Source organism: Cajanus cajan, chromosome 10, assembly GCF_000230855.2.
Source record: "Cajanus cajan strain Asha chromosome 10, NIPB_CcT2T_4, whole genome shotgun sequence".
Taxonomy (NCBI): domain Eukaryota; kingdom Viridiplantae; phylum Streptophyta; class Magnoliopsida; order Fabales; family Fabaceae; genus Cajanus; species Cajanus cajan.
The window spans coordinates 17,907,211-17,930,082 of NC_138526.1; the positions used below are offsets into that span (position 1 = coordinate 17,907,211).

Below are 22,872 nucleotides of genomic sequence, written 5' to 3' on the forward strand. Positions count from 1 at the left end.
TTATTTAATTCATAACAAGAATCATTTTTCTACGAGTATATGATTACAATCTAAGAGTTTCTTAAACCACATAAATCCTCATATACGTTGTATAGTTGGTACCTTCGAGATGGATATGTTCGTAAATGCATGTTCATCATCATATCAATGCAACCAATCAATAATGAGACAAATAATAAACTGATTGCAAATGTAAAGAAAATTCTAGGAATAAGAAATCAATTACCTCCATGTCCAAACAACAGCAAAAAGGGGTAGAGCATTCAAGGAAAGGGAATCCTGGCATCTTAAGATAAGCATACAACTTATTATATTTCTCAATCAGCCGCGTACCCACGGTGTTATAGTGATAGAAGTAATAGTAAATGTCATTTTTAAGCTTATAAAATATCACTTCATAGTAAGGATGAATACCTAAAAACTCACCATCCCTATTGACTTTTTTCATCAAAGGGACTCTAATATCAGCACAATTGATCAGGATCCACCCAAAGGTGCAACCATTAACCTCATCAAAGTACTCCATAGGCTTCCAAATCCTCAAATTCTCACCCAAAGAAACAAATACCACTTTTCCATTAATCAATGCAATGCACTTGTGGTAGTAAACATAATCATCATCTGGGAGCTCAATTGCCACTGCTTGCTTCTTTGCACTCTCTTGTGCATTCAAAAGAAGCTTTATCACATGCCCTGATGTAGATAGCCAATAAATTGCACCCTTAGAGTACACTAATTTCTTATCCCATGTAGCCTCAGTCACATTTTGAGGCAATTGAAGACTCAAACTAGTCCAACACCCTGTCTCTGAAGAGAAAACATTCACATGACAACAACATTTGAATTGCACAATCCTAAAATACCATGACTCCGAAGGATCATAGGCAAGGGCAACATAGGAAGAATAAGGCGTGGAGTGTGGTAGAGGATTCAACACAGCCACACACTGCTTGGTGATAGGGTTGATCGCGTAATAGTGACAAGACCCATATGTTTGGTTCCCAGTTCGACCTTCATTGTGGCAAAACAAGAGCAATCCATTGAAGGAACCAATGATGTGTTTGGATAAATCAAAGTTGCAACCTATTACCTTAGAGCACCACCTGAAAAGATGAATTGTGTCCTTGAATGGGAAGGGATTGATGTCGTTGACTAAGCTCGAGAATCGATATTGAAAGGAATATTGACCATTGTTGTCTTTTCCCTCATTCTCTATGTAATCAATGTGGTCAAGGTTACGAGTGGCCAAAGATGATGTTGGGACACACGAACTAAGAATGAGGTTGCGCCATGGTTTTGACACACACATGGCCATCGAAAGGTGCTTAACAACAAGACGCTTCATTATTTCAATGTGGAGTTCCTTTGGTAGCATTTTGAACATGTCATACTTGGCTATAGGAACTCTCCTGCTCCTCTTCTTTCTTACAACCCATCCAATCTCCATTGAAAATGTTTAATTTGTTCACTTGGTAGAGAAAAAGAATGAGAACTGGGGTGAGAGAGAGATTGATCGAAAATGAAGAGAAGAACAAAGGCTAATTTGTCAGGTCAAGGTATAAACGGCAACAAGAGAGTTTGTAATAATCTCAAACACAAACATGAGTCTGTAAAGGAATCCATTTTCCTATATTCAATTGTTTTCTCGCTCATCATTTACAACTTTTTATCTACATTTAATGTTGATAAATCATAATAATGAATTTACTCTTAAATATTAATTGTTTCTCACTTATCATTTAATATTTTTTTCCTATTAAATATACTCTTTCATAAATTTATTTTCTTGAATTTTTGTTTTCATCACACTTATCATTTACTCTTTTTTATTTTCATTATATATATATATATATATGGAAAATGTTGTCCGAAAAGAGAAGCCGAAATTTCTTCCGAATAATTAAAAAATTATTATTTTTTAATAAATTTATTATAAAATAATTATTTTATAATAAATTTATTAAAATATAATAATTTTTTAATTATTCGGACGAAATTTTGGCTTCCGTTTCGGATACTGTAGCAATGTTATATATACATATACTAAAACATAGTAATTAGAAGGGGGTTGAATAGTAAATATCAAAAACTTATATTTTTTGTACGAGAGTAAAGTAATATCTACAATAGATAAAGTGCTAGAAGAGTAATCAAAAGCACAAATAGAACACCAAGTAATTTTATATTGGTTTATTTCAAACACAGAGACTAAGTATAGTTTTTAATCCAACTAGATTGAGTTCCACTAACTTTCTTAAAGTTATAAATATTTTTTTCCAAGCCACTTCTAACTTTAAAACAAGTGTTCTTTGATGGGTCTTTCTAATTCACTACTGAAATATTCTTTTAACAAGTCTCTCTAGGCTCAACAACAAATGTTCTTTGACTGGTTTCTTCAAGCCATTACCTAAGTATTATTTTAACAATAAGTATCTCCAAGCTCAACAATCAAGTATTCTTTTACGGACAAATCTCTCCAAGCTCAACACTTAAGTATTTTTAACAAACAAACTTCTCCAAACTTAACCTTATAACAATAGTTATAAAGGTTACTCAAATGTTGTGTTCGTATCACTTAGACGTTATGCAACCAATTACAAAGTAGTAAATGTATACAAGAAAGAATAAATTTTCAGAGAGTGTTTCAATACAAATGTATATGTATTAATTACAAATATTGTCTCGTGAAAAAATTGTATAACCAAAACTTTCTTGAGCTTTTAAATCCTTTTATACAATAGCTTGTAGAAGATGACTATTACAGCACTTTGAGTCTAACTCACAAGTTTGCTTTGCTTATCTTCATCGTCTTCCTTGTGGTAATAGGTAACAATTTAACACATTTAATGAGAGCATTAAATGAATTTCACCAAATAGTACCTCTTATTTGATTAAGAAGACTACTTATCAAATTTCCATACCAAACAGAGCTTGTAGAAGCAATATCAACATAAAAGGAGTTGTAACAATGACTTTATTTTGTTTTTCTCCGTGATATTCGGTATATTTGATTCTGATAGAAAACATGGTTCTTCTCTTTAATAGATTTATGAGTTTCGATGTAACGACCCGACAGGTCCTACACAAACCACTGTACACTGGAAACACTAGACAGAACGAACAAGTATATAAGTATAGGTTCAAGAATATAAATATATACAAGGTCCTACTCCGACTAGAGTTAGAGTGCCAAAACAACAATACCAAACAAAATACATCGCCAACCGCTACACCTAGTAGCTACTACAAAAAAATAGCAATAAAACATAGTCACCTCCGCATACCAGCTGCCGACTCACCACGAGCCATACACCTATTCCTGTTTTGCTCCCGTACATTATACGATCATAGCAGTCCAACCACAAGGAAACAGCATAGGGTAAGCTAGTATAAAAAGAACAACATATAGCAAAATTTCAAATAATCAGAACAACTTCAACCGTCAACACAACAACATTCTACTTTCCATCAATTTATGCAACCAACCAGCAATTAGATATTAATGCGTCGTCACGCATATCACCTCGGAGATCTCCTACAACAACTCAGCCGTTTAGGCCTACAACAACTCAGCCCTTAGGCCTACAACAACTCAGCCCTTAGGTCTACAACAGCTCAGCCCTTAGGCTTACAACAACTCAGCCTTTAGGCCTACAACAACTCAGCCCTTAGGCCTACAAAAGCTCAATCAGTATACACCACTGCACAACTATACAACTCAACATCAACTTGCAACACAATCACAACTTTACTACTCATCATAAATCAACCAACATTATCTAGTAGTTATCACCTATAGTCATCCACTTCAACTCAACTTAGCATAAAGCAACATAATTCAATACATAAAAGGAAATGTCTCATCTCCGCGCCCGGCGCCCTCGTAGTTGCGTCCAGCGCAGTACAACCAGAGAGCCCCAGGGGGGGCAGCGCGCCCAGCGCACGCATGCTCGCGCTCGGCGGGACTCAGCCAGAGAGCACAAGGCTCTCCCGCGCTTGGCGCAATACCTATTACGCCCAGCGCAGGCCAGGCAGAGGCTCCAAGGAGTCTCACGCGCCCAGCGTACCTAACCCAGCGCTCAACGCGGGGAAGGCAAGGACCACCCTTGGTGTCGCGCCCAGCGCAATTCGGAATTGCGCCCAGCGCCCACGAGGCAGAGACTCCCAAGGAGTCTCACGCCCAGCACGACAAGGGCCGCGCTCAGCGCAGCCTCAAGAGTCCAAAAAACAAGTTACAACGGGTATCGCGCTTAGCGCAGTCCAAATCGCGCCCAGCGAGGGCCAACCAGAGAGCCACATTCTTAAGCGCGCCCAGCGCACTCATCAAGGCGCTCAGCGAGCTTGGCTAAATGAGGTCTCCTGGTGGCCATGCGCCTAGCGCGATGAAAAACACTCAGCGAGAAGCTTAGCTGAAACCTTACCAAGTTTGAAAATTTTTCCAAACAGCTGCAAAACTCACTTTCCAGCACATGCAATCCAATCAAAGTACTACATTTCCACCCAAGAGCTCAAAGACAACATCTTTTTATACATGCATCCACAAAATCAAAGGAAACCAAGAATTTCCCAAAAACTCCCAAAGTCTCAAAAACTCAAATGCCACACCGAAACAGCCCAAAATTCGAAATCAAAATTCAATCACATGAGTTCTTTGCCTCGTTTCAGCCAAGCCACAACAAGAAAGCTAACTTCCCTTACCTCGGGTGAAGATTCCGAGCTCCGGGAAGTGGAAGACGAAGAATGGAGGAGAAGAGGGATTGGAGAAGAAGATGAAAGGAGCTCCGCAAGGGTTCAACAAGAATTTTCAACCTTCAATCAGCACCTTCAGCCACCAAAACCACAGTTCAAGAGTGAGAAGAGAAGAAATGAGAGTAAGAGCAAATGGGAGTGAGAGTTGAGGGTTCGGGGAAAGGAAAAAGGAAAAAGAAACCGGGTCTCACACCCTCCCCAACAACAAGAGTTTTCGTCCCCGAAAACTGACCTACTTGGAAAGAGAAACGGATATCGCTCCCTGCATTGCTGCTCCACCTCCCAAGTAGCCTCACCAGTAGCTGCATCCCATAACACCTTCACCAGAGCAATGGACTTGCCCCTCAACTCCTTCAGCTTATGGTCAATCACAGCTACTGGTAACTTCTCAAAGGTCAGATTCTCCTTCACCGGCACATCATCCAACTCCACTACATGACTCGGGTCATGAACGTACTTCCTCAGCTGGGAAACATGAAACACATCGTGTAGGTTTGAAAGAGATGGTGGCAAAGCCAAACGATAAGCAACCGGACCCACACGCTGTATAATCTGATGGGGACCCACAAACCTCGGTGTCAACTTCTTCGCCTTCAGTGCTCTACCCACACCTGTAGTCGGAGTCACCTTCAGAAACACATGTTCCCCTTCAGCAAACTCCAAAGGCTTTCGCCTCTTGTCAGCGTACGACTTTTGCCTACTCTGAGCAGTCTTCATCCTCTCCTTGATCATCTTCACTTTCTCAGTAGTTTGTAGGATCAGCTCCGGTCCCACAACCACTGACTCACCATCCTGATACCAGCACAGAGGAGTCCTACATCTCCTTCCATACAAGGCTTCAAACGGCGCCATCCCAATACTAGCATGAAAGCTATTATTGTACGTAAATTCCACCAACGGTAGGACCTCCTCCCAGCTACCCAAGTGATCCAACACACAAGCCCTCAGCAAGTCTTCCAAGGACTGGATTGTCCTCTCTGACTGACCATCCGTCTGAGGATGATAAGCAGAGCTCAGCTTCAACCTCTGAGGATGATAAGCAGAGCTCAGCTTCAACCTCGTGCCTAAGGCTTGGTGTAGACTCTGCCAAAATCTGGAAGTGAACCTCGAATCTCTGTCTGAAATAATACTGGAAGGCACCCCGTGCAACCGTACTATTTCCCTCACATATAACTGCGTCAGCTTCTTCAAGGACCACTTGATGTTGAAAGACAAGAAATGTGCACACTTGGTCAACCGATCGACAATCACCCAGATAGCATCACTATTCCTAGCTGACCTAGGCAACCCCACAATGAAATCCATAGTAATGCTATCCCACTTCCATTCTGGAATCTCAATCTGCTGCATCATCCCACTCGGCTTCTGATGCTCAACCTTCGCCTTCTGACAGGTCAGACAGGCCGCCACATATTCGGCTATCTCCCTCTTCATACCAGACCACCAGAAAGTCTTCTTGAGGTCCTCGTACATCTTAGTCATACCTGGATGTATGCTAAGTCTACTCTTGTGGCCTTCCTCCAACACAGCTCTCTTCAGCTCAGCATCCTGAGGTAGGCAAATTCTGCCCTTGAACCTCAAGATTCCATCTCCTCCCAACTCAAAGCCAACCGCCTTCTCGGTACCCAGCAAACCTAGAAGTTTCACCAACTCGGCATCCTACAACTGCTTGAGTCCAACCTGCCTCAAGAACTCATTAGTTATGGTAATTGCCCCACAGCTAATATGATCCTGAGATAACTCCACACAGAGATTTAAATCCCTAACTTCTCCACCAACTCCAGCTCCTTCACCATCATCCCAGACATGTGAATGGTTTTCCTGCTCAGTGCATTCGCCACAACATTGGCCTTGCCAGGATGATACATCAACTGGAAATCATAGTCCTTCAGAAACTCCATCCACCGTCTCTGCCTCATATTCAACTCCTTCTGATCAAACAGGTACTTCAAACTTTTGTGATCACTGAAGATGCTGAACTGAGCACCATACAGATAATGTCGCCATATCTTCAAGGCAAAAACAACAGCTGCCAACTCCAAGTCATGAGTGGGATAATTCCTCTCATGGTTCTTCAGTTGCCTTGAAGCATATGCCATCACTTTCCTGTGTTGCATCAGTACACACCCAAGACCCTGGTGAAAGGCATCACAGTACACATCAAAGGGTTCACCAGAATCCGACAACACCAACACAGGAGAAGTAGTCAACCTCCTCTTCAACTCTTCAAAACTCCATTCATAGGCATTTGTCCAGATGAACGGCTACTCCTTCCTTGTCAACTGGGTTAGAGGCGCTACTATCTTGGAGAGTCCCTCTATGAACCGCTGATAGTAACCCGCCAGACCCACAAAGCTCCGAATGTTAGTGACAGTCCTCGGACGCTCCCACTGTAACACCGACTCCACCTTAGCTGGATCCACAACAATCCCCTCAGCTGAAATTACGTGGCCCAAGAACTTCACTTCATCTAACCAAAACTCACATTTTGAAAGCTTAGCATACAACTGCTTCGCCTTCAAAATCTCCAGCACCAACCTCAAGTGCTCTCCATGTTCTTCCCAGGTCCTTGAATAAATCAAGATATCGTCAATGAATACCACCACGAATTTATCCAAGAACGGTCGGAAGATCCTGTTCATGTAATCCATGAATATTGCAGGAGCGTTGGTCACACCAAACGGCATCACGACATACTCATAGTGACCATACCTAGTCCTGAAAGCAGTCTTCGGTATGTCACCCTCCTTCACCCTGATTTGGTGATAACCCGACCTCAAGTCAATTTTCGAGAAGACGGATGCTCCCCTAAGCTGATCCATTAAGTCATCTATCTGAGGTAGTGGATATTTGTTCTTAATGGTCAACTTATTCAACTGCCGGTAATCTACACAAAGTCGACTACCTCCATCTTTCTTCTTCACCAACAACACAGGAGCACCCCACGGCGAAACGCTCGGCCGCACCAACTGCTTCTCCAATAGGTCTTCCAACTGACCCTTTAACTCAACCAACTCAGCAGGAGCCATCCTGTAGGGAGCCACCGACACTGGCCCCGCACCTGGTACCAAGTCAATGCTAAACTCCATCTCCCTAGTAGGAGGCAACCCAGGCACTTCATCCGGGAACACCTCGACAAAATCGCGCACCACATCAATCTCCTCAACAACTCTCTCAGTCTCCACACTCATAGCAGCAAGCAGAAGACAACACTCTGCTCCACCCCTCAACAATGATTCAGCTTGGCTAGCTGAAATCAACAACTCATCCTCCTCCTGGGGAAAAATCAACCGCCTATTGACACAATCTATAAGGATACGATTGGCAGATAACCAATCCATCCCTAAGATTATGTCAATATCAACTAAAGGCAAACAAATCAAGTTTACCTTATACCTCTTCCCATTCACATCAATGGGGCAACCAGCACACAACTCAGAAGCAACTATTGAAGCAGACGCGGGCGTCGACACTAGCAGTCTCAACCCCAAATCACATACAGATACACCCAACATGGAAACACAAACATAAGAGATAAAAGAGTGAGAAGCTCCAGAATCAAACAAAAACACCACATCCTTACTAGCAGCTCTGCCCTTCCCCTTCACAAGATTAGAAGAAGTTGAAGCCTCAGCACCTGTCAAAGCAAAGACCCTACCAGCTGTGGTGGGTCTGTCACCCCTCTGAGCATCACTCCTCTGAGCACTCCTCTCTGGTCTGGTTCTGGCGGGGCAGTTGAAAGATACATGGCCCATCTGTTGGCATCTGAAACACCGATTCTCTGTGTGGGGACAATCCCTGATCATATGGGACCCTCCACACCTGTAACATCTCAGGGCAGCACCTCCACCCTGTCCTCCACCACCAGCAGTACTAGAAGGTTGCCTGATGACAAGACCCCCTTGATGTGGTTGGGGCCTATCATACGGCTTCCTTTGGTTCCCTCCTTTCTTGGACCCGGATGGCCCCTCAGCAGTTTTCACCCCGCGGTTACTACCTTCCAGCCACTCAATAACCTTTTCCTTCTCCACTAAGGCTGGAAACTCCGTGATGGCCATAGGCACCACCACCCTCTTCAGATCATATTTCAGACCCTCAGTAAACTTCCGACACTTCCAAGCCTCAGCTATGCCTTGCGAATAAAAATGAGCTAGGTGCTCGAATTTCATCGCATATTCAGAAACAGTCATCCCTCCTTGGTGTAAGCGCATGAACTCAGCTTCCTTGGCATGTCTCACACACTCAGGGAAATACTTCTCCAAGAACATCCTTCTGAAGCACTCCCAGTCCACAACCACCCCTCTGGCAGTCAGCATATGATGGGTACCCTTCCACCAATGCTCGGCTTCTCCAACAAGCATGTACACCGCGTATGCTAGCCTCCTCTCTTGAGAACATCCTAGTACAGTGAAGATCTTATCAAGCTCACAAATCCAGTAGTCAGCCACCTCTGGATCTGCCTCTCCCTTGAACTGAGGAGGATGGCACTTCTGGAACTCAGCCAAGTCCCGGCTCTCCTGTGACCCAGTGGGCCTTGCTGCACCAGCTGCAGCTCTCTCCGCCTCCATCCTAGCAAAATAGGCATTTTGCTATTGCATAGCCATGGCCATCATCTCCATGGCCTGGGCTATCTGTTCGTTGGCTCTAGACATTGTCTACAAAAGCAACAACACCTTTAGCAAACAATATCCAAACCAAACAACAATTCAACAATACAACAAACACCACAACAACCAACACAGCATACAACACAGCAAGACATCTCAACTCAGAGTTCAACACAACAGAAGCCTAAAGGAGCCACCCCCAAAGAGTGTCCACTAGACTCTAACCAGGCTTTGATACCACTAAAGTGTAGTGACCCGACAGGTCCTACACAAACCACTATACACTGGAAACACTAGGCAGAACGAACAAGTATATAAGTATAGGTTCTAGAATATAAATATATACAAGGTCCTACTCCGACTAGAGTTAGAGTGCCAAAACAACAATACCAAACAAAATACATCGCCAACCGCTACACCTAGTAGCTACTACAACAAAACAACAATAAAACATAGTTAGCTCCGCATACCAGCTGCCGACTCACCACGAGCCATACACCTATTCCTGTTTTGCTCCCGTACATTATACGATCATAGCAGTCCAACCACAAGGAAACAACAAAGGGTAAGCTAGTATAAAAAGAACAACATATAGAAAAATTTCAAATAATCAGAACAACTTCAACCGTCAACACAACAACATTCTACTTTCCATCAATTTATGCAACCAACCAGCAATTAGATATTAATGCGTCGTCACGCATATCGCCTCGGAGATCTCCTACAACAACTCAGCCGTTTAGGCCTACAACAACTCATCCCTTAGGCCTACAACAACTCAGCCCTTAGGCCTACAACAGCTCAGCCCTTAGGCCTACAACAACTCAGCCCTTAGGCCTACAACAACTCAGCCCTTGGGCCTACAACAGCTCAATCAGTATACACCACTGCACAACTATACAACTCAACACATCAACTTGCAACACAACACAACTACACCACTCAACATCAACTTGCAACACAATCACAACTTTACTACTCATCATAAATCAACCAACATTATCTACTAGTTATCACCTATAGTCATCCACTTCAACTCAACTTAGCATAAAGCAACATAATTCAATACATAAAAGGAAATGTCTCATCTACGCGCCCGACACCCTCGTAGTTGCGCCCAGCGCAGTACAACCAGAGAGCCCCAGGGGGGCCAGCGCGCCCAGCGCACGCATGCTCGCGCTCGGCGGGACTCAGCCAGAGAGCACAAGGCTCTCCCGCGCTTGGCGCAATACCTATTGCGCCCAGCGCAGGCCAGGCAAAGGCTCCAAGGAGTCTCACGCGCCCAGCGTACCTAACCTAGCGCTCAGCACGAGGAAGGCAAGGACCACCCCTTGGTCTCGCGCCCAGCGCAATTCAGAATTGCGCCCAGCGCCCACGAGGCAGAGACTCCCAAGGAGTCTCACGCCCAGCACGACAAGGGCCGCGCTCAGCGCAGCCTCAAGAGTCCAAAAACAAGTTACAACGGGTATCGCGCTTAGCGCGGTCCAAATCGCGTCCAGCGAGGGCCAACCAGAGACCCACATTCTCAAGCGCGCCCAACGCACTCATCAAGGCGCTCAACGAGCTTGGCTAAATGAGGTCCCGTGGTGGCCACGCGCCCAGCGCGATGAACAGCGCTCAGCGAGAAGCTCAACTGAAACCTTACCAAGTTCGAAAATTTTTCCAAACACCTGCAAAACTCACTTTCCAGCACATGCAATCCAATCAAAGTACTACATTTCCACCCAAGAGCTCAAAGACAACATCTTTTTATACATGCATCCACAAAATCAAAGGAAACCAAGAATTTCCCAAAAACTCCCAAAGTCTCCAAAACTCAAATGCCACACCCAAACAGCCCAAAATTCGAAATCAAAATTCAATCACATGAGTTCTTAGACTCGTTTCAGCCAAGGCACAACAAGAAAGCTAACTTCCCTTACCTCGGGTGAAGATTCCGAGCTCCGGGAAGTGGAAGACGAAGAATGGAGGAGAAGAGGGATTGGAGAAGAATATGAAAGGAGCTCCGCAAGGGTTCAACAAGAATTTTCAACCTTCAATTAGCACCTTTAGCCACCAAAACCACAGTTCAAGAGTGAGAAGAGAAGAATTGAGTGTAAGAGCAAATGGGAGTGAGAGTTGAGGGTTCGGGGAAAAGAAAAAGGAAAAAGAAATCGGGTCTCACATTCGAGACAATATTTTGATTTGATCTGTTAAGGAATGAAACATTCAAAGTGAACTTCATCATTATTCTCAATAAATTATAAATATTTAATGCATATGAGATAGACTATATGCTTTGTCTGATTAGTAATCAATCTTACAGATAATTTGCGTCTTACACTTCATTTGATATGTCTTTCAAAAATATATTTTAAAGACATTCCTTTTATATATATAAAAATATTTTTTTTGCTAACATTAAAACCTCAATTTTAGAAGATCTTCTTTTGACTTAACATATACTATTAATAAATAGGATATTACTTTTAGTGTACACAAATTTAAACTAATTTATTCCCATAACTACTTCTAAATCACTTTATCTTTCATTAATTTTTTTTATTCTCTCTCTTTGCTTTCTACTTACATTTATTTTTCAACTTTCTTATCCTTTATCTTTTTATTTATTTATTTATTTTTAAATAAGAGTACTCGTTATCTTTTTGTTTCTACTTTTAAATAAAAGACATGAAGTGCTTTTTCTTTTTCTTAGTTATATATAAAAGAGATATTCTATTTTTGTGGACATGTTTTTTTTGGATTAATTTCGTTCTTATAAGTTACCTCTTAGACTAAATTTTATCTCATCACCAGTATTTTATTCCTATTTTCTTACTCTTCTATAGATTTTACTTTTCAAAACTCTCAAAAAATGGTAAAAAATATATCTTTTAAATTATAACTAGCCAAAAAATTACTTACTATTGTTCATTACTCAATTTTCATTTTGTTTTTTTAAAACATTTATGGAGACTCTAGGTGCCTTTGTTATGCTAGTATATAATAATTTTCTTTGAATGCAAAAACTATTTTTTGTTAAAAATTTAAAGTATTATATCTATATTTAATGTTGATAATTAATGTATGATACATAATATTTAATTTGGTCTTCCATCAATATGTTTTTTTATACAAATTATCTTCCAAAAGAGAAAGTAAATAATTATTATTTATTAGTTGACAACTTTATTAACAACATAATATTATTAGATATTTAACACTTTTAAAAAATTAAATAGGATACAATCTCTTTTGAGTCGTTTTTGACACTTTTAACCCCTAAAAGTAAGAAGAAGAAAAAAAGGTTCTTGAATGCTCTAATTGCTTCTTTTTAATTCTTAAAAGTAATTATTTATTATCATTTTAGTCTTTAAATATATATTAATATTATCATTTTAATCATTTTTTTTTAATTTTGAACTAATATGAGTAATGATTTACACATTCAAGAAATTATTCTTTTTTTTTAATTTTTATCCTTTTAAAACCCCAAATCTAAATGACATACACTTTCAAAAACTCAAATAATATTTTATCCAAACTAATATAGTATATGTAAAAGCGTATCTTTTAAGGATTGAAACAATATTGTATCTTTTAAATACAAAATTATTACATCAAGTAATGAGTAATTGATGCAAGCAATATATGTCTGACTGGAATCCTATATAAAAAAAAAAAAAAAAAAAACTTGAATTCAAAGATTTAAACTTTATATATAAGGAAAAAAAGTGTACAAAACCAATCACTTAATAAGTATCGACAATTTAAACATTGTTTTTTTTAAAAAAAAAATCTAATGTTACGTTAATTATACTTTTATTAGAAACTAAAATGTTAGCCTTTCCAACATTAAGTTTGAAAGAGAATGCGGAAACATGTTTCATATATACTTTCCAAATAGACATTTTAAAAAATGACAAGTTTTCAGTGCAAAAATAAAAGAAGATATAGTAGAATTTGTTAGTCATTTTTAGCTTCTACATAATCAATGTAATATATATATATATATATATATATAGAGGAGGGTTTAAACGACACCGGTGTAATTTTTACTAAATGTTACACTGCTCAATAACTTTATATTAAATGTGAATTTTGAAAATTCAACCGTTAGATTGAAAGTTCATTACTCTTAGATCATATATATCAAATTTTGTTAAAATTGACAACAACTTGAAGGTAATCAAAGTGTTCATATTTTAGTATATTTTGAAATAAATATATTACGTCAATTTTGTTTTATATGAATGAAGTACCAAATCATCTCAAATTAATATAAAATTTGATATATATGATTTAAGAGTAATGAACTTTCAATCTAACGGTTGGATTTTCAAAATTCACATTTAATATAAAGTTATTGAGCGGTGTAACACTTAGTAAAAGTTACACCGGTGTCGTTTGAACCCTCCTTATATATATATATATATATATATATATATATATAAAGGGATATATTTACTTTACACAGATCATATGTTCACTTTTCACATTTTCTCGTCATATTCACATAGTCTCATACAAGGAACTTCTCATAGTCATATATAAAGTAGCACGTAATCATACCCAAAAATTATCCAAAACATGAATCCATAATCAATTTTACATATAATGCCTCAAAATTCATCCAAAGATTATATCCCTAATTTTACTTCATAGGGTTTCCCACAAGAGCCCACGGAGCACCTTAATTCATATAAAAACTTATCTATTTTCAAAATTAATCACATATTCATACATCACATCTATCAAGGAACACAACAGAACAATCAGAAAGCAAAAGAGAAAACTTTCATAAGGTGCCTGTTCCTATAAACATATCTCAGGCAAGGGATTGGGGGTCAATCCTGCTACCCAACAATTATTCCTAAAATGCTGAGCGAGGTTTCTCACTCTCCCTTACCTGGATAAGCAGAAGACGAGACTAGAGCAGAATCTGGTTGATCTCCTTCTCTTGGTTCTCTTTGGTCTTCAGAGAGTGTGTCTAGGAGCAGTGCTAGAGTCTGCTATTTATAGATTTCAGAAGTGGCCAGAACAGCCCGTTTCAGATCCGAAATGGTCTGTTCTGGATCCTTTCATCATGTATTAAATTCGCATCTGGAACAACCCATTCTTAAACCAGAACGACCCGTTTTTGAGTTGAGTTTAACTCATAACGACCATGTTTGGAATGACCCGTTCTTAAACCAGAACGACCCATTCCTAACTTGGGTTACATGCCTTTTTGGTAGTTTGGAACGCCCTATTCCAGTCTAGGATTTATAGGCTTTTTTATATTATATATTTTTATATTTTCTTTCTTTTTTTGAAAAAAATACATTCTTAAATGTTTTAAAAAATTTACATTTAGCGACCGATTTTTATTTGGTTGCTACCATTATTATAAATAATATTTTTGAATTGTTTTCGTCGCTAATTTAGCCACCGAAACCAATTCAGTCGCAAATTTACATACAATTCGGTCGTTATTCAGTCTCTAAAGGATATATAATTTACAAACTGAATGCGACGGAATTAACGAGCGAAACATTCAATTTAAAAGAGAAGGGGCAACTTCTTTCACATTTTTCAATTGGACATTTAATAAAAGACAATTTTTCAATGTAGAAATAAGATAAGATATAGTTGAATTTGTTAGCCATTTTAACTTGTATGTAATCAATGCTCTGTGTGCGTGTGCATGTACGTGTGTGTGGATTTAGGATGTGTGTATGTGTGCGTGTGCGTATGCGTGTGTGTGCATGTACATATGTGTGTGCATATGTGTGTGTGTTTTTACTTACATAAGAATAATCACTACAAGAAAAATGCAAATTATCGATGGATACAAATCTGTCGAAAAATTTATATTTTTGATGAATTTTACTGATGGAAAAAAATTGTAGGAAAAATTATATTACTGATGAATAATTTCCGACGGATACAAATCTGTAAGAAATTTATATTTTCAATGGATTTTACTGATAGACTATTTTTGACGGACATAAATCTGTTAGAAAATTTATATTTTCGACCGATAATTTCCAACAAATACAAATCTGTCGAAAAATTTATATTTCTAACGTATATATCTGTCGATAATCTATGACGGATATATTCGTTAGTAATTTTTGATAGATATATTTGTCGGTAATTTCCTATGGATATATCTGTTGGTAATTTCTGATAGATATAAATCTGTAAAAAAATTTATATTTTCGATGGAAAAAATTTATAGAAAAAGTTATATTACCGATGAAATATTTTTGACGAATTTATATTTGTAGAAAATGTAAGAATTTATATTTGAAATATTTTCAAAACCATCAGCAGAGGATTAGTACGATCGTCAGGCATTCCAATGTCGGTGAGATTTTCAAATTGGGGGTCCAAACCATCTATGGACAAGATTGGAATTTTTTGGGTTCCAACAGTAGCAATTACAATGATAAAGGCAACCCCAATTGTGGAGATATGTGATAACCTTGTTTGTAATCTTCTAATTTAAATAGTTTATTTTATTCTAAGGATTGTTATTGGTTTTTCTTATGTTCTCATATAAGCAAGAGTTCTCACTTGAGTCACTTCCTATATGTAAATTTCTATTAATTCATCTTTATCACTAAAAATACGTCCAGTTGTTGATATAAAAATCAAGTTCGACTATAACAGGTTTGCTGATAAATAAGTACTCTTTAAAAAAGCTGCTCCTAGCTCAACAAAGCACAACAAAAATATTCTTTAACACAAAGTCACTATTGATCTCAAACACCCAAGGGTTCTTTACAACAAAGTCTTTTTAGGATTCTGTGACACCCGTTCTACCCCAACAAATAAAATGACTAAATAAGTAAAAAATTCATTTATAACTTAAGTAAAACAAGTTCACATGTAACCCACCTCTAAATGCCCAATCAAATAAAACAATTATAAACCACCACTATTACGGGTGAGAAAAATGGTTATTCATATATATGACACAAGAAAAGAATTCCACCCAAAGATATTAATCAATCCTCATACAATTCACACTAATAACCAATCACAACAACACTATCATTACATATATACATCTACTAACATCGCCACTATTACATATATACATGTACAACTCATGCATCATGCTCATGCTCATGTTAATGCATGTGTAATGCAACCTCCTAAGAAGTATCAACTCAGAACACCTCACAATGGGTGAACTTCATCAATTTCCTTAGACATCACCACATGGCCACACTGTTTACATCACTTATGATTGATGTCACACTGTTAATCACCACTTATGGTTAGTGTATAAAAATGAATCCCCTATTAATCACCACTTATGGCCAGGGTAAATGTGTATGCAACATGCACCAATGCTCATGTCATGTCACCTCATCCATTCATCATTTCTATCCATGCCAATGCACAATTAGATATAGAGCCACATCTTACAACTATCAACCACATTTTTTACATCAACTCATCTAGATACACACCATTCATATTTATTCACACAATCATCATTACTAGACATCGTACAATTCACAACCATCATCAAAATTCATCAATATAATACCATATTTTTGCAATGAGGACATGGTGAAAAAGATTGAGTGCTATTAATTTTGTCATCTTTATGGGGATAATTCCTTCTTGTTTTTGTCATCATTTTTGTTCTTTGATTCAGCTAAATACACAACTTTCATAGTTTTTTCTTGTCTCAGGAGTCTTCTTTCTTATAATGCTTACAATGCATGTAACACTTCCCCCAAGTGATCTTACACAAATATTTTGTACTCTCCAAGGTGACTATAGAAGCTTCATATCTTTCAAGTATAATTACAAGATTTTTTCTTAAATTTTTGAATCAGGATATTCAATGTTTAGTAACTTTATCTTATTAGTGATGTCAAATAATTTATCTAAATATTCTTTGATTGTCTCATTCTTTTTCATTCTTTATTCTCTATAAGTCATTTTTCCTTATTTAGTTAAGCACATAAATGCTTTGTATTCTTTCATATCGTGCGTATTCTTCCTTCAAGTAATCCTAAATCACATTTTTTTTTGCTTGGATAGCCATGATTTTGGTAAAGATAATTTGTGATGCACCAATAAACAAATATTGTTTACCTTTGTCTTCTTTAATTTTTTTATTCTTTGTAAATTTTTATTTGAGTCATAATGAGATTATTTGAGAATGGAGAAATATCACAATCCTCCTCCATGAAAAGTCTCTAGATATGATTCCATTCTAATTGTCCAAAGAATATAATTTTCTCCATCAAAGATAAAAGGATTAATCTTAGAAATACTTGCTTTGACTTTCATATTCACAAGTCCGTAAGAACCCTATCTCTCAATACCACCAATGGAGAAACAAACATTCCCACACTTTAAGGATCAAATGATGGAACGCAACAAAAAAAAAAACCATAAAGAAACCATAAAAGATCTCTCAAATATATCTAACTTGGTTCAACTTTTTATGCTCACGTACAAAATAACATTTTAATAAATATTTATTATCACAAATTCCATTATAAATTTTAGATAAAACATAAAAAAACACTCCATTCGTATGACTCTCCTTTCTATGGATAATGACTTTCGCTATAACTTAGGTAATTTTTCTGATTTTAAGAATCTTTGTTTATACACCAGACCTCCTAACATTAAAAAAAAAAAAACAAATTTTTAAAATAAAAATAATATTTTTCAATTTTAAACAACATCTTAAATATAAAATAATGTCTTTTAAAACTAAATAATAATATATTTGTATATAATGTTTATATACAAATATAAGTAATCAAACCGTCTAAATTGTGCATTTATTAAATTATTACATACTGCTACTATGCTAAAATCTTCTATTTAAGTGCCTTTGTAGGACTCCAACTCCTCTCCACCGAAGTTCAACCATGTTAGGAGAGTCCACCACCGACATATCCAAACTCAACGTCAGACATCTAAGTCCATATCAATGACAAGGGGATGTTTTGATTCCCAATGTTATTTTAAAGGAACTTTTGTGTTCGTATCAGAGGAGGAAATAGGGTTAAACTGCTGCTTTTCATAAGAAAAACAATCTATGAAAATATTCTAACTTTATAAGTTATTTTCATAAGTTCTTTCAATTACTTACACGAGTTCTTTTTCAAATATTTTTTTCCAAACGGACCCCTAATTTCTGTATCAACATAATTCCTATAAAAATGAGTTATTCTATCGTGCCTCTAACAAGGACACTGTAGCATCATTTTGTGAACAGGCTCCACAACTTCTTGTAGAAGATTCTACCTGAAGTGGATGTTGATCTGTTCCTGTGTAGAACCCAGGTGGGGTTGGGTCAGGCAACAACTTTTCACCATTCAACATTAGAACCACAGATGACATGTTGGGTCTATTTTCTGGAGTTTGTTGCACACATAATAGACCCACATGAATACATCTCAGTATTTCTTGTGGAGTGGCTGGATCATCTAATAGGTCATCTATTAGCTCAAGTGGTTTTTCTTCAATCCACAATCTCCATGCCTGAAATATTGACATGAAAGCCAACAGGTGAAGTAAATACCTATTCAAATTTATGTTTTCATTGTTAACACAAGTTCAAGAGTTTTCCAAAGGCACCTTAATTCCAACAAAATTTTATGTTTGGATTCTCAAATATAGTCACTTGAAAGAGGTCTGAAACGGTTTTTAACTCAATTTCCTGCTAAAGGAGGGGGCAAAACTCTATATCTTATTCTAAATTTCTAACCAGTTCATTGCTACCTATTCGGATCACAGCATCCTAGATGTTCTAATAGGATATAATAGTTAGTATTGGATGATTGCAGCTGCAAATATTATATCAAGGTACAGAAATAAATATGGTTTTAGCTTACATGACTAAGAAGATTAAGATGATGTTGAGAGTCATGAAAATTCCGATTCTTTCTCCCACTAAGTATCTCTAGTACAATTACACCAAAGCTAAATACATCAGATTTGATTGAAAAGGTTCCATGCAGCGCATATTCAGGAGGCATATAACCACTGCAACACAATCATTGAAATCAACAAGTGATTGTCAAATGGGTTGAACATAGTGAAAATATATGATTCATTATGGGTGAAGAAGTTGAGAAGGTAAAATGAATTGAACTTCTCTTGTACTTAACTTTTATAAAAGTTCTCTTATTTAACTTCTTCCAAAACTGAGGTGTATAAATCGATGGAAAATCTCCATTCATTTTACTTTCTCATTATCTTTTCTTACAAGTTCTTATGAAGAAGTTTATGTAAATAAGCTCTAAGTACTTACTATGTTCCCATCACTCTATTTGTATTGGCCTCAGCTTGATCCCCTCCAAATGTTCTTGCCAAACCAAAATCTGATATCTTTGCATTCATATCATTATCTAGAAGAATGTTGCTAGCTTTGAGATCTCTGTGGATAATTCTTAATCTAGAGTCTTGATGAAGATAGAGTAGCCCTCGAGCAATACCATCAATAATTTGGAGGCGTTTTGTGAGATCTAGTTGTATACTTTGAGTTGAATCTATCAAATTTCACTTTTTAGTTTTAGTCGGTGTAACAACTACATAAGCAAAAGTCAAACGAAAAGCCAAAAATAACAGTGTGTGAAATTTCAAACCAAAAATAAAGTAATCCAAGCTTCTGTTGGACATGTATTCGTAGATCAATAGCTTTTCTTTTGGGTGAATAGAACAACCGAGAAGTTTCACAAGATTTCGGTGTTGAAGTTTTGCCATCAACATCACTTCATTTTTGAACTGCTCTGCTCCTTGTTCAGAAGTTTTTGCAAGTCTCTTGACCGCAATCTCTTGTCCATCTTTCAATACACCCTGGCAACAATTTTAAAATATTTTAAACTTTGATGAATAAGATGATTTATCCTAATCAAGGTTTATATGATGTAAAATTAAACTACCTTGTATACTGGTCCAAAGCCACCTTCTCCTAACTTGTTACTGTCTGAAAAATTATTTGTGGCATTAGAGATGGTTGAAAAATCAAATATTGTTGCTAACTCCACGTCTTCCTTATCCCTTTTGTACTTCTGGTGAAATATTTTTAGTATCCCTGAAATAATAGTGGGAAACACCAATTTGCTATAATTCACAATTTAATAGTAAACAAGGTAACTATAATAGGAAGAACATGAATGAGACTTCAGAATTGAACACTTCTCTTCATTCTAAATGTTAAGTTATATTCTGATATTGGAGTACATTAACAAGAGTCAACTTCTACTTTTCATAAACTCACCTCCCTCTGCGAGCTTCTTCCTCTTTATATATGTGATTGTGGCCAATCCAAGTACCAAGATGAATGCTACAACGCCTACTAGTATCCCTGCAAGCTTCTTGTTATCAAAGCTCTGGTTATTCCCTCTATGATCTGAGGAATAATAAATCATTCTATGTCAACAAACAAGCTGCATGAAAATTGCAGTTTAGGAGAAAAAGAAAACAAAAGAACAATAGTAAAATTCTTATATCACACTCCAATTTGGAAGCTAGCCTCGGTATTTCAAACTATTTTCTACTGTCACAATTTCAGCAATTACATTATTATGGTTACCAAAAAACTTCTCTTTTCTTGTTTTGCTTTCTCCAAGTAAATGATTTTCTTTCAGAAATTCTACACCCCAAAAGCTGGTTCCACCACAGAATATAGATTTTAATTGTGCAAACTAACCTAGACACAGTTTATGCGTTTCTTCAGCTATGTTTGACTGAAATGCAAAAGATGAAATAGAAAACGAAAGTACCAAACTCTGAAGCTGCAAGTCTTATGTAAATATCTTGTCCTTGGTCTGTGTGTTTGGTCATATCCACAATGTTATCAAACCAAAGCAAGCACCCTCTCCCATTGACATCTATATTTGCATACGCTGTACAAGAGCAGTTTTCCAAACACAATTTCTTACAATTCTCAAGGCTCAAGTCATTGGAATACCTAGAAGAAGAAGTGTCTGGGAACTTCATTCCCGTGTACTTCCGAAACTTATCACCACCACAACTCAAGTTTACTCTTCTAACACACCCACCAGACCAATCTAATGAACTCCACTTCTCATGGAATTTGGGTACAAAACCTTCCAAGCATGCACATAATTTTGGAGAATTAGTAATATTACACACAGAATTGACATCACAAAAGGCATAATAATCACACTGATCCGCGGGACGAGTAGATATAGCCTCCCAACCACGGTTCTGAGACCATATCAAACGTTGTGCAAAGCCTGATGGATTGAGCACTAACCTACTAACAGTGTCATCATTCAAGTTTTCATAGTGGTAAATAACTTCCCTGTCATTAACCACTAGAGTAAAATTGAAGAGTCTAAGCATCCTTCGCCACGAAACTCCACCAAAAACAAAGCCATTCCATGACCCTCCTCTGCTAAACAATCTTTTTCCCTTTGTAGTAACCAGCTGAGGAAAGCCATGAGCATCTATGTGATATGAAAACTCACCAGAACCAGGATCTTCCTGGTTTTTCCATGATGTGAGAGACCTATTAGGACCACTGACTAAGTTTGTCCTAAGTTTCATTCCTGCAAGGAAAGTGTCACCAGGGTAATCAAAACTTTCCCACAAGAATTTCCCTTTGCTACTATCTTCATCTTTCACAACAAGGTTTCCTGAATCCAAAAGCTGCATGATTGGTTTCTTAGAAACTCTTGATGAGTTGGAGAACCACACAGTGACCCTTGATCCATCAAGAATAACAGGATCCCCTTGATCTGTTACTGTGAGAAATGCTGTTGAGCTTTTCACTGGGGCATCTCTGTTGGCAACCCACACAATAGTCCTTGGTGAAATGTTCTTGTACCATATACCAAAGTATTGGCCTTGTGAATTTCCAACGTTGAAGAACCCTGCTTCAAAAGTTCCAGATGCTGAAACCATGGTCTTGTTGCCTTGGATTGACTCATTTGGAGTAAGAGAGAGGGTGCCTTGTATAGATAACATGGAAATGAGGTAGAAGAAGAAACTGAGCACCGTTATTAACATTGTTGTGTTATGATGGTTTTCCATGGTTACAAGCCTCCATGTCCATTAAATTCATTTGAAGACTTTGAGATGTGCTAGTTGATACATTCAAAAAGTCTTTAAACTAACAATCATGTTGCATGATTAGACCGGCACGGTGAAAAGAAAGGGTCAGGGCAAGTTGTGACTTGAAATGGAGGGTAATATGTTGCTTTAGATTTGAAGTTTGACATGTTTTAGTTTTTGTACCTATATTCATTGAAGTGATGCAATTTTTGTCTTCCCCGGCGGCTGAATACACATTTTAAGACATGCTTGGATAATAGATAAAAAAAATAGAATAAATTTTTTTATAAGTTAAAATTAATTTATCTTCAAGTTATAAATAAATATTTGGACAAATTATAGGTTTTGTATAATGGAGAAGTTTATTTATTTATTTTATTTTTTCTTTTAGAATTGCTTTCACAAACATTTATCAAAATAGACCTTTAAATTTGGAGTGTTTAAAAATTTTTGTACTATCAATTGTGTAAAAAATTAATGTTAA

The 22,872-nt window shown here is 37.4% G+C and overlaps 3 protein-coding genes across 4 annotated transcripts; all 3 read right to left on the reverse strand.

Moving 5' to 3' along the window:
• Nucleotides 1-157: 157 nt before the first annotated feature.
• LOC109806287 (uncharacterized) lies at nucleotides 158-1,447 on the reverse strand. Its single transcript, XM_020368659.2, has one exon. It carries the CDS (start codon nucleotides 1,445-1,447, stop codon nucleotides 158-160), a length of 1,290 nt encoding a protein of 429 aa, XP_020224248.2.
• A 4,961-nt stretch (nucleotides 1,448-6,408) lies between these two features.
• On the reverse strand, nucleotides 6,409-9,880 carry LOC145952353 (uncharacterized). Its single transcript, XM_083064700.1, has 5 exons — nucleotides 9,827-9,880; nucleotides 8,843-9,266; nucleotides 8,139-8,785; nucleotides 7,881-8,024; nucleotides 6,409-6,570 (listed from the first exon to the last, which is right to left on the reverse strand). The coding sequence occupies exons 1-5, from the start codon at nucleotides 9,878-9,880 to the stop codon at nucleotides 6,409-6,411; spliced, it is 1,431 nt and encodes a 476-aa protein (XP_082920826.1).
• Nucleotides 9,881-18,041: 8,161 nt separating this feature from the next.
• LOC109806603 (G-type lectin S-receptor-like serine/threonine-protein kinase At4g27290) lies at nucleotides 18,042-22,530 on the reverse strand. 2 transcript variants are annotated; one of them, XM_020369060.3, is made up of 7 exons: nucleotides 21,092-22,530; nucleotides 20,587-20,718; nucleotides 20,249-20,400; nucleotides 19,952-20,162; nucleotides 19,618-19,855; nucleotides 19,199-19,349; nucleotides 18,042-18,845 (listed from the first exon to the last, which is right to left on the reverse strand). In XM_020369060.3, exons 1-7 carry the CDS (start codon nucleotides 22,365-22,367, stop codon nucleotides 18,534-18,536), a joined length of 2,472 nt encoding a protein of 823 aa, XP_020224649.1. In that variant the 5' UTR covers nucleotides 22,368-22,530; the 3' UTR covers nucleotides 18,042-18,533. The 2 variants fall into 2 exon arrangements, with proteins under 2 accessions (XP_020224649.1, XP_020224650.1); XM_020369061.3 differs by lacking the exon at nucleotides 19,199-19,349 and having other exon boundaries at nucleotides 18,704-18,845.
• Nucleotides 22,531-22,872: the final 342 nt, after the last annotated feature.

What these genes read in the sequence shown, in the direction of transcription:
- LOC109806287 (XM_020368659.2), bottom strand. Translation starts at nt 1,447, where the DNA reads ATGGAGATTGGATGGGTTGTAAGAAAGAAGAGGAGCAGGAGAGTTCCT.
- LOC145952353 (XM_083064700.1), bottom strand. Translation starts at nt 9,880, where the DNA reads ATGTACGGGAGCAAAACAGGAATAGGTGTATGGCTCGTGGTGAGTCGG. An exon ending in TCGTGGTGAGTCGGCAGCTG is followed by an intron (nt 9,267 to 9,826) that starts GTATGCGGAGCT and finishes ACTGGGTCACAG; the next exon opens with GAGAGCCGGGACTTGGCTGA. An exon ending in TGGTGCGCGATTTTGTCGAG is followed by an intron (nt 6,571 to 7,880) that starts GTGTTCCCGGAT and finishes TGCACTGAGCAG; the next exon opens with GAAAACCATTCACATGTCTG.
- LOC109806603 (XM_020369060.3), bottom strand. Translation starts at nt 22,367, where the DNA reads ATGGAAAACCATCATAACACAACAATGTTAATAACGGTGCTCAGTTTC. An exon ending in GCTTTGGACCAGTATACAAG is followed by an intron (nt 20,163 to 20,248) that starts GTAGTTTAATTT and finishes AATTGTTGCCAG; the next exon opens with GGTGTATTGAAAGATGGACA. An exon ending in CTTGGATTACTTTATTTTTG is followed by an intron (nt 19,856 to 19,951) that starts GTTTGAAATTTC and finishes GAAATTTGATAG; the next exon opens with ATTCAACTCAAAGTATACAA.